The following is an 11,449-nucleotide window of genomic DNA, read 5'->3' as shown; positions in this document are numbered from 1 at the left end:
TAGTTGGAAAAGAACAACACAACGACATGGAGAAAAAATCTCATAAATGATGGAGCAACAAGCTCATTAGAATTGAATTGATCCCAAAACTTTTAGGGGAGAGAGAGAGATCCAAGTTACCCTCTCTCAGTATACACATCCCATCACGCTAAATACATAAATCAAAAACCTTTTATATAGAGCCTATCTTAACTAACTAGTGACCCTTAATATCTCTAACATTGCAGTGCAGTGTACTTGGACATGAGTAGAACCAGGCATTCAAAACCTACAATGATATCTTTATGATCCCAGCACAACGCAAGGGTCTTTATGTCATATCAACAAATTCAGAGGCCTGTTGGGGGAAAAAAAAAGAAAAAGAAAAAAGAAAATCAGTGGATTCCATTTATTGATGGGTTTGTGAAAGCAATCAAGCACAAGAGGTAGAAGGTGTTTTGGAATAAAAAAACGAATTGAAGTCCAATATTAATCTCTATGGATGGCATTTTGGTTCATAAAAAAAAAAAAAAAAAAGAGAGAGATGCCACTCTACTGGAACACCAGCATCTCTATTTTATGGGCTCATAATGAACCCTGGTTGACAGGGTCCTTTAAATGATATGCTCAATCTCTTTTTTTCTTTTTGGGTGTTTGGCTGTCTCTCCAAATTATGGTTTGGAAAAAAAATTTGCCAAACACCCTATAAAAATCTCAAACCATGATTTTGAGAGAAATCATGGTTTTGCCTCCCAAAACCATGGTTTCGAATAAAGCTATCAGGAGTTGTTTCTGCTTCAAATTATTGAACGTTGGTGGTGGGCCCAAGGAATATTATATAGAGCAGGAGTCAATTATTTACTTCCTCCTTCACTCTTCACCACGCTCCTGGTAAGAAATAATTATTTTTTTGTTGGCAAAATAAATTATTTTACAAAAAACATATTTACTTATTTTATTAATATATATACGTATTAATTTTTTTATTTATATTATTTATGTCTTATTTATTATGTTGCCAAAATATATATTATTAACAAATTTATTACTTCAAATAAACACATATTATGAAATATATCTTATATATAATTATCATTTAAACTTATGTCCTTTTTAGTAATTTCTATATATAAAAAAGTACTTCTGACAACAACTATCTAAACATTCTCACTTTATCAGAATCACTTTTTCAAAATATCTATTCTTGCAAAATCTATTCTTTCCAGAATCTATTCTCCAGAAACTATTCTCCAAACCATGGTTTGGCTTGATCCAAATACCTCCAAAATTGGTCTCATAATCCAGGAAAAAATCCCAATAAAAATACATCTAATAGTAACAGTGCTTGATATGCTACATAAAAGAATTGTAATAAACCAATGCTTCCCCATCATTGAAAGGATCCCAGGTTGTTCCAAATCTAGTCTCGGCAATGAGAGGCCAAATTAATCATAATAATACCAAGGACTATGTCGTAATCGAGTTAAAATTTAAAAGACCAAAAAAATAATTTTTCTTAAAATTTAATTTAAAAGGGCGGGCAAATTTAGGTTGGATATTTATTTGGTGTGTTGGACTTGTAAATCCAATTCATATTAATGGATTATGTAATGAAATGAATTTTAAAAGTTCATTGGGAAATTACTGTTCATGAGATGCGAATGAAACGTTTCAAGCAAGACAAACCTGGAAAAAACTTTAATTCTATGTATTATTAATTAATTAAATGATATTTTGTTAAATATAAGCAATGTAATTTATTCAAAACTTTAATTAAATGATAATGATGATATACTTTATCAAAAGAAACGGATGAATCAATTTTTTTATTGAATCAAATTCTGATTGAGGTTGGATTTTTTTTTTTTTGGCCAACGGATTGAAGTTGGATTTAGATCATCGAAACTTGTAAAAATCAGATAAACAAAATAAAAAATTAGGAGAATTATAATGAGATTTCAAGAAAAAAATAATTACTAAAAAATCTCAATAATAATCTAAACAACATAAATTTCAAAAAAAATAATAACTTTTAAAACTTATTATTACTCCTCCGGTCCTAATTATAGGACCCAATTGACTTATTTGAGGAGATTAAGGAAGTAAGTTAAGTTGGTTATTTATAATAAATAAGTGTTGTTATTCCTAAAATATCTTTGCTAATTAAGTATATTGGCTAAAACTATCATTATTAGAAGGATTATCTTGGAAAAAAATGCATAAATATAAAAGAAAAAATGGATTGGGTCTTGTAATTAGGACCAAATAAAAAGTTAAATTGGGTCTTATAATAAGGATCGGAGGAGTATTATTTTTTGAGATCTGGTATTCTGGTTGTGATTTTTCCAAAGAAATTTCAATCAGGGTCGGTTTGGGTCATACCTCTCATCATGATACGACGTCGTTGAACTGAAAGAGTCTAATTAGGGTTTTCACTTGGCTTATATAAAAGCGTGATATCAACCCCCTACCCCCTCTGCGTCCATTCATCAGCAGCCGCGAGCTTTGGTAGCCGAAGCAGAGTTTCTTGGCGCAGCTGAAGATGGGTCACTCCAACGTGTGGAATTCTCACCCTAAGAACTACGGTCCTGGTTCTCGCACCTGGTAAGTTTACCGGTTCGCGTTTAATTTCTCAGCGAATATAGATTTCTATGGAAAACTGTTCTGTTTCATGGGGCATGATGGATTTGAATCGTTTAGTTGGTTGACCCTTTCAAATCTCATTATGAGATGGTTGTTAAAGTGTTCATCTTTAGCGCCAAGTTATCTCTGAGCCGCAATATGATGGCTGAATCGTTTGTTCGTGTTTGTAATCACGAGTATCTTAAGTGATTTGATTTATTTTGGTTCAACGATGTTAAGCCCTTTGTCTTCTGATGCGGTTTAGCCATAATGTTGATAATGAATCGAATAATCAAATTGCACAATAACCTTGGTGATTATGTATATTTTCAATGACTGAACTAGTGAACTGACATTTTGATGTCCAAATTATCAGATTCATCTACATTTAGACCATGAAAATAACAAACTACTGCAGTTTCTTTTTGATTCAAGGACTCTAAGAATGTTAATGTGTAGCGGGTTTGTTAATTTCTAGTGTCAGCATGTGCGTTCGCCTCATTTAGAGAGTAAAGTTAATTGACCGGGGCCAATAATTCAGGGATTAAATGACTAGTTTATTCTATTTATCGAATAGTAAGTTATTGGTTAGGTTATTTGTTTACTAACCTGGGGTTCTATTATTTGCGATTTTTATCGCCTTCTACATTGTAAAACATGGCAGATGTTGCATTGGGGCTGGTCATAATGTTTAGAACCGAGCTTGTGCATCAAGCACTTCTAAAAGCTGGCTTATCTTTGGTCATAGAGCTAGAATTTTTTTGGTCTCAATTACTACCGTGGATTTCTTTAATTGGGCTTTTTTTTTTTTTTTTTTAAATATCTTGATTTAATGTTGAATAGTTACGTTGATTATGACTAATTTTCCTTGTGTTTTTCCAGCCGGGTGTGTGGTAACCCTCATGGTTTGATTAGGAAGTATGGGCTTATGTGTTGCCGCCAGTGCTTCCGAAGCAATGCCAAGGAAATTGGCTTCATTAAGGTAGAAAAGAATAGTCTTTGTATTACTTGCTCTGTATTGTTTTACCATCACTTTTTTCTCTTTACAAAGAATCAGATGCACCGTACAGGATTTGTCATGAGTACTGATATATATCTTGTACTTTATGTTGACAATATTAACGGATTTTTAACACTTTCATTGGCAGTATCGCTGAAGGATATGGGGACACGCCTCTCTAACTTTGGAGGAACTTGAAGGCGTTTTAAGTTTTTGCTTTTTTACATTAGTAACGTAGCTTGCATTGAGAACTTTTGCTTTACGGTGTATCCTGAACTATATTTAATGTTGGCTGAGTCTTTGGTATTCTATAAATGAAAAGATTTTAATTGGCTGAAATCGGATTTGAATATACACGATCCTATGTCTTGTAGATAGATTTATCGCCCTCTGTAGTTGTTCTACGCTGATGGATACGCTAATTCAACTCAAAATCAAGATCTTGTGCAAATTTTGACTGCCATATCAATTTTTGGCCGAAAGTACATGGAAATATCTCCTCAATTGTTTTTCCCTCCATCTCTTGGAGAAAAAATTAATGACCAAAGACCTCTAGTTATTTTTTTCAGTGTTATTATTAAATCACAATCTAGTGGTTAATACGAGGAGATTTAAACACGAAAAGGCGCTCAACTCTAATAAAATATGTTAGACCCCTTATCATCTGAAGTAAAAGACCGAACCCTTTGCCATGACAAACCCATCATACAAAACAAATTTGATAGCTTTGCCAAACAATATAGTGGCTGCTTAATCGCTAATGTTATCAAGATATCTAAGAAGTGATCAAAATTTGTTATTACTTACAAGCAAGAAGTAAATGGTCGTAAACATGCAAACGCATTCATGAGCTCAATGCTTGGTAGCCTAATGGTCCTTGGGGATCATTCGGTGTTCTCTCACTTCTACCCATCAAGGTTGGCATCCATGGGAATATCTTCCCAAGCTCCTTGCTTATTGTATTGGGACTCAACTTCTTTTCATTGATTCCAAACTTTGCTCTTTCAATAGCTTCCATTATATCTTCTCTAGTCACAGTTTCACCGCCTGCAACAGAGTCCAAATGCATATGTTTGACATTACTGATTTCAACAGTCTTGAAAATATAAAAAAAATCAAACATCATTCAATGCACGCTACAAGATACAATGAAAACATTCAAGTCCTTTTGCCTTACATTCTCTTCAATCAAAGATTACTATTTTAACATAAGGCGTCATGAGATGAATAACGTTGTTTTATGTGATAACAAATAAGGGATTTGAATATAAATGGTAACTCATAACTCAGTTTTACCTCTACGAGCAGCAAGCAAAGCAGCTTCATTGACAATGTTTGCAAGATCAGCACCTACGAAACCAAGGGTGAGAGAAGCAACTAAATGGCATATGATGCTGGTTTCCTCCTCCAAAGGAACTCCTCTTAGATGTACAGCCAATATCTTTCTCCTTCCTTCTTCATCGGGTTCTCCTACATATACTTTCCTTGAGAAACGACCAGGACGACATAGGGCTGGATCCAATGCTTCTGGTCTATTTGTTGCCGCAATAACAACAACTCTCATCTCTGACTCAAATCCATCCATTTCTGTCAGCAACTACAGAGACAGAAAATATAGAGAAACCAATAGTAGTGATTAAGTGCGCAAGAGATTTACCCCCCTTTAATTTCAATTTTTCAAGATTATGTAGTACATGAAGAAATTATAGAATGGAAAAAAATAATACACAAATGACAATTGTTGTTATCTACCTGACATTACAGTAAGGGAAAGAAAAAAGGAAAAACGTATAGATAAATTCTAGCGCTTCCAGATGTTAGATTCCTCCCACAACTATTTCCCATTGAGTAAACCAACAAACTAGTCTCAAGATTATTGGGACCCATCTAGCTTTAATCCCCAAAAATTAGTATATGTATAAGTTAGTCCTTGAAAATTATGAACAAGTTACATATCAATTCTTTTGTTAAGATATGCCCAAAAGCTTGCCTGATTTAATGTTTGGTCACGTTCATCATTGAAACTTCTCCCACGCCTGCCTCCAACAGCATCTAATTCATCAATGAATATAATTGACGGCGCAAATTTCCTGGCTGCTTTGAAAAGGTCCCTAATTCTTGCCGCTCCTCTTCCAACAAACATTTCAACAAATTCACTGGCAGATACAGTGAAAAAGGGTACACCAGCTTCTCCTGCAACTGCGCGTGCAAGTAATGTTTTCCCAGTCCCAGGAGGGCCTACCAGTAGTACGCCTCTTGGTAACTTGGCTCCTAGCTTTTGGTACTGAATATCTCCTTGCAGACATGAAACTACCTACAAAAAAGGGACTAAGTCAGGAAAACAATCAAAGATGCTTGGCTATTTACAAGAAAATTTCTTCAAGGTAAAGTGAATGATGAAAAACTCCAAATTAGAATATGCTTTTTTAAATCTTCCTAAGCTCAATTAATTTTCATCCTTTTACTTTTATAGTCATTACAATCTGGTCCCCTTGGTTTCATAAGTGAATTGTATTCCTTTTTGGACAGTTGTTTAATTTTCAGTGACATACTGATAAAATAATGCAGGAGTCCATAAGGATGCTGCATTTTCTTTCCAACAGATATGTCAGAAAACATTTAAACTAAACGTATCAACAGCAACCGTATAGGTGTTTTAGGATAAACAATAGGGATGAACGTCAACCTATACTTCAAACTTGGAAAACTAAATTATAATGATCAAAAGTAAAAGGACTAAAAATGTATACTCATCCAGACAACTTGACCAGCTAAATTTTCCTTTTCTTACTTTTGTCTTTAACTTACATGATCTATATCTTGTCCTTAAGTAAATTTACCATGAAATGTGAGGTGCTATCTACATGGCCTTTATGGAAGAATGCTTTCAAAATTGTCATTTCATGTATTAGGTCACATAAAGAAATTCAAGAACTTCCCATTTCAAAACTCAGGGGCACCATAACATCTTAAGACAACGTCCAATCTCTTTTTAATCAATTGCCCTCACTCAGGGCAAGTACAGACACAATCGGAGTCAACCCTGGCCTACAAATTGACACAAACACAGGAGGCAAAAAAAAAAAAAAAACACAAAAGGCTTGAATTGCAATATGTCGTGTCTGCATTACTAATGGGTTTTTGCTTAAATGTGTCAAAACAAAATTGCCATTTAGGTTCCATGAACAGTTGAACCTACATATACATGGAACTTAGACCATCTACAATAAATACAATAGTAATCCTTTTCAAAAATGATATAATTAATTATAAATCATCTACAGAAATTATATCAACACCAGAATCTCTGAAAATGATCCCTGCTAAGAATCCATTATGCAATTTTCCATGCAGATGTTGCTTTACAACATTACAAACAGAAAAACTATTATGAGGAGAAAAAAAAACCCGTCAAAGGCTCATTACTCAAGGCAGAATTTTGACTAAAGGGTTCCCAATATGAAATTAAAGAATTATTTACAAGTAAAAGATCCAGATGGGTCTCTGGTCCATGTAAAGGCATAAAAAGCATCAATATAAAATATCAATCCTAGTATTTTTTCTTATTCTTTCAATCTTTGCCAACGCATTTCGTTGGGCTTTGTGCAACTTTTCCCCTTCAATATTTTTCAACACATCTCAACAAGATTTAAATGCTAGAAAACAATACAATCTTTCTAAACACTTTTAAAATATTATACATCCTGTTCATCGTCAAATCGGACTGATGATTTGAAATAAGAATGCAGAAGGACCAAATCAGAAATCCCAGTCATCCAGGTTCCAAAAGTAAGGGATATTCCTAGAAATAAGGACATTCAAAAGAGGAAAAAGGGAAACAATGGGAGCAAGGTAGAAATTTGATATGGGGAGGAAAGAAATGAATTTTCCACCCCTCATTTGGTTTACCAAAAGAACAACATACTTGAGATATGAACTTCCAGATACTCAAGTGAGTACAATAGACCCCAGTATTTTTATCCTATCCCCACAAATTTTAGCGAAGACTCTATTGTTCTGGATCACCCAATGCTAAAGAGAATAAGATTCTAGTGTAGAACTCTCTAAGCCTACACTACTCTCCTTCATAGGCTTAAGGAAACACCCAACTAAATAAAGTCCCCTACTATTATCCATTCCTAGTAACCAGGGGAAAAAAAAAAAAAATCCTTGTGGTTTTGTCAATCCTCTTAACCTATAACCTAAAGTAATTTTATAAGACTGTCTTTCCGGGAATTTAAACAGCAGGTCACCTTTAACTTGTATTGCCTTATTGGGCTAAACTTTCCATACAATGCTTATGCCACAACAGCAAATGGTTAAAGCTAATACCAGAAAATAAAGGAGGAAGGAGGCCATTCCCCAAGTCCTTATAGTGAATGATCGGAATAGGCTAACTCAATTGTACCTGAAGTACAAATGATTTAACACATGATAAAAGTTTTCTTCATCTAAATGAAATTGTTTAAGATGCCAAAACATGAATACACAAGGGCCTACAGCAAAAGTTAAATACGTTAATAAAATCAATGGTCAAAAGAATATTCAGGTATTCATATTCCTAAAGTAATCTCAATTGTGGTTGTGAAGAAGCAAAAATGTCATCCATAATTACTATGTAAATAATTTCTAGACTATCAAGTTTGTGTCACTGCCTTAGCTACCATCCTGTTTAATTATTATTTTCTTTCAATCAAAGCACAAATTACTATATATTTTAGAGGAAACTAGTTGATGTTTGCTTCTACTATATTTCTTCTCCCAACCATCAACATTAACAAAGCTCAAATTAGTTAGTTTAACCTTGTTTATATTCTGTTATAAGTTGTTATCATACTTCTTCTTACATGCCATATACTAGCAATTTATGTTGGATCACATTTTAGGAATCACAACATAAGAGATTCCGGAGAAACAATTATAGTCCGTTTTCTAACAAAGTATTCACCTTAAATCTAATTATCTTGAACACAAGTCACTCTGACAGCCCAATTGCAAAATGGACTTCTGTTTAATGGTGGAAGTCTGGAAGAGACTTAATGATCAAACAAACAAAAAAGCAAAATCTAAGTCCATATTACGTAAATACTCAGTCGTCACAAAAAAAGGTCATTACCTCCATGAGTTCTGCTTTCGCTGCATCAACACCTTCCACATCATCGAATCCAACATTTTGAGTATGCGGTTTTTGCTTCTTTGCCGGGCTATTAGCAGCAGAAAGTTGACGATATAGAAGCCACATCAATGGAATCAGAGGTATCCACAGGGTTAAAACTGTTACCAAAATGCTCCTCATTGACATTAACATTGACTGAGGGGATGAGCTATATGTAACACCCTTTTCTCTCATTAAACTAACAAGAAATTTTTCGTCATGATCAATTTTTCTTGTGGAATACTGCCACTCAGGAACAGAAGTTCGAGTCCTAGAGAACTTGCCTAGTACATTCACTAGCCTAGTTGGGCCAGTTTTTGAAGTGTCATCACTTGCAAGCTTATTCATATCCTGATCGACTGAAACATTCATCCCTTGCGAATCGTTATCAGTAATTTGCTTGTCCTTATCATTCTGAGAGTTCACATTATAATATATCCGTCGAGATCCCTCTTCAAGTAAAACTCTGGTAACAGATCCGCTTTGAAGGTTTGTAATTAAATCTGAATATGGAACTATTGTTGGAGAGGGAAATGCCGTCAATTTCAGAAACAGGTAACAAAGGCCCAATACAATGGAAACTGAGGTAGAAAAGGCCACTGCTCTAATGTTCTTCCGGATAAAGATTCCCACCTCATTCAAAAAGGATTTAATCGGAGACCGTTTCATCCTTGCCGCTAGTAACCGTAACCTTGGCCGTAATCTCAGCGAAAATCTCTTTCTGCCGTTGTTTCCTTCCTCTTTACCATATTGTGTCCTTCTATCTCCTCTACTTCCATTCATCAGAGGTTCAATTCCATGTTTATGGAGTTGAGAACGAGAATTAGAACGATATGGAAACCTCAACAAATTAGTTCCACATTTTCGATCAGAATATCCAATTTTCTGATTGCAGAACAACCCGTGCTGAGATTTGAAGCATTGATTATACCTCACAGAAGGAAAATGAAACAAGCGAGTGCAAAATACGCCATGAGTCCCAAAGTATCTTGTTTGTGCCATACTAACTCCAAAATTATCGTGGGTAATAGACAAACCAGCACTACAAGTAACAGAAAAACAAGCCATACCTCAAAGAATACATATATCCAGAAAACCTGCTAGCTAGTTCCCACTAAACTGCATTTTTATCTTATCCAAATTTCAAGAATGAGAATAACGGAAGATGAAGTAGCTAAAGATTTTGTCCCCCGTGAAGCCAAGAAGAGTGCTACTATTACCTGAAAGAAAGGAAAATTGCGGGATTATGGGGAAACAGTGCCAAACGTAGAAGAAGAAAATCAAGGTGGACTTTTTTTCTGTCGATTCAAAATTTGTGAGGTGTATCTTCTTGTTTAATGTTGAGCCATGGGAATATCAAAGCAACGTCAATTACTCATGTTTTGGGCCAGGTTTGCTGGCCCATTGAATAAATACCTTTTAAAGAGAAACAGCCCATATCAAATTGATGATTATTTGGGTTTTCAATTTTGTATTTATAATTCAAAAATTGGTCAATGACTCTCTATTATTGTGGAATTTGATTCTTGTCGTTTTGGAAATTGGCATTATAGCCATTTAACATTGTTATGCAACTAATTGAATTTTTATATTTTTAGAATAACTAATTTTTATGTTCTTTGAAGCCAATGAATATTTTTATACAAATAATTGAATTGACATGCATGCAATTTAACATTTAGATGTTGATACAAGTTAATAAATTTGGGTGAATAAAATAACAAGAAATAATTCTGATTTGATATTTATTAATGACGGTGATTTACTGCATGTATAAATATATATATGTTATATTATAAATTTTAATTTTATAAATCATTTTAAAAGACTATTTTGAAATTTACATATTTCGATCATCTTTATATATTTATCTTCTGTAGCAATAATAATGTATAGTTATTACTCCACACTTGCATCTTCTACAGGGGAGGAAGGAGGGTTTTCTCTCTAAGAAGTTTCTTGCTCGAAGGTTCTTCTGAGCTCATGAGGTACCTTATTTTCTATACTTTCCTGGTTTGATCTTTTTCAGTTTGTTTCAGCTTCAGTTTAGTTTGCTTTTGCTTCTTGTCTTCGGCTTGGTTTGCTGCTACTTTCTATTGGGGTTGGTGTTTGTTATCTTAGGTGTGTGGTTCTTTGTAGTTTACAAGATGAAACCTCCAGCCTGTGATAATTCTCATCTAGCTTTCTGCCTAAAACGTTTTCTCTTTGTCAAAGTTCTTGGTGTGAGGAAGCTGCATGCAGCAAAACTTCAAGCTTTAAGCCGATATTATTGGAATTCAAAGGGTATCATAAGGGTGCCGCAAAATGTTGAGAATCTATTTGTTCTATATTTTACTCGTCCTCATCAACAGCTTGATGTTATTTTAAGGGGGTGCTTCGCTACGATGAATAGTATTTTTTTAAAAACACTTTTTTGTAAATTAAGAAAAACTCTTTCACATATTTACTTTATACTCTTCTAGTCCTATTTATAAGGTATTTTCAACATATTTCACATAAACTAAGAAAAATCTTAAGCTATATTAACTTCTAATTAAAATACAGCTACTTTTCAATTTTATCCCTATTTAATATATACACTTTTCAAAAAATAAAACTACGTACATTATAATAAATGAAGGATAATATAGTACATTCATGATAAAAATTTAATGAAGTGACTTATAAATAGGATAAAAAAATTCTCTTTCTAT

The 11,449-nt window shown here is 33.9% G+C and overlaps 2 protein-coding genes across 2 annotated transcripts; one reads left to right on the top strand and one right to left on the bottom strand.

Annotated features, from left to right (window-relative positions):
* Positions 1-2,455: 2,455 nt before the first annotated feature.
* LOC114747987 (40S ribosomal protein S29) lies at positions 2,456-3,940 on the top strand. The gene is made up of 3 exons (XM_028936345.1): positions 2,456-2,583; positions 3,484-3,583; positions 3,750-3,940. The coding sequence occupies exons 1-3, from the start codon at positions 2,522-2,524 to the stop codon at positions 3,756-3,758; spliced, it is 171 nt and encodes a 56-aa protein (XP_028792178.1). The 5' UTR covers positions 2,456-2,521; the 3' UTR covers positions 3,759-3,940.
* A 326-nt stretch (positions 3,941-4,266) lies between these two features.
* Positions 4,267-10,035, bottom strand: LOC114747985 (probable inactive ATP-dependent zinc metalloprotease FTSHI 3, chloroplastic). The gene is made up of 4 exons (XM_028936344.1): positions 8,718-10,035; positions 5,592-5,915; positions 4,898-5,198; positions 4,267-4,648 (listed from the first exon to the last, which is right to left on the bottom strand). Exons 1-4 carry the CDS (start codon positions 9,822-9,824, stop codon positions 4,446-4,448), a joined length of 1,935 nt encoding a protein of 644 aa, XP_028792177.1. The 5' UTR covers positions 9,825-10,035; the 3' UTR covers positions 4,267-4,445.
* Positions 10,036-11,449: the final 1,414 nt, after the last annotated feature.

This window comes from Neltuma alba, unplaced genomic scaffold (assembly GCF_004799145.2).
Source record: "Neltuma alba isolate B1F8T4 unplaced genomic scaffold, ASM479914v2 tig00005544_pilon, whole genome shotgun sequence".
NCBI classification, from domain to species: Eukaryota; Viridiplantae; Streptophyta; class Magnoliopsida; order Fabales; family Fabaceae; genus Neltuma; species Neltuma alba.
Note: the sequence above shows the minus strand (reverse complement) of the source record. Positions and strands in the feature narration are given on the sequence as shown.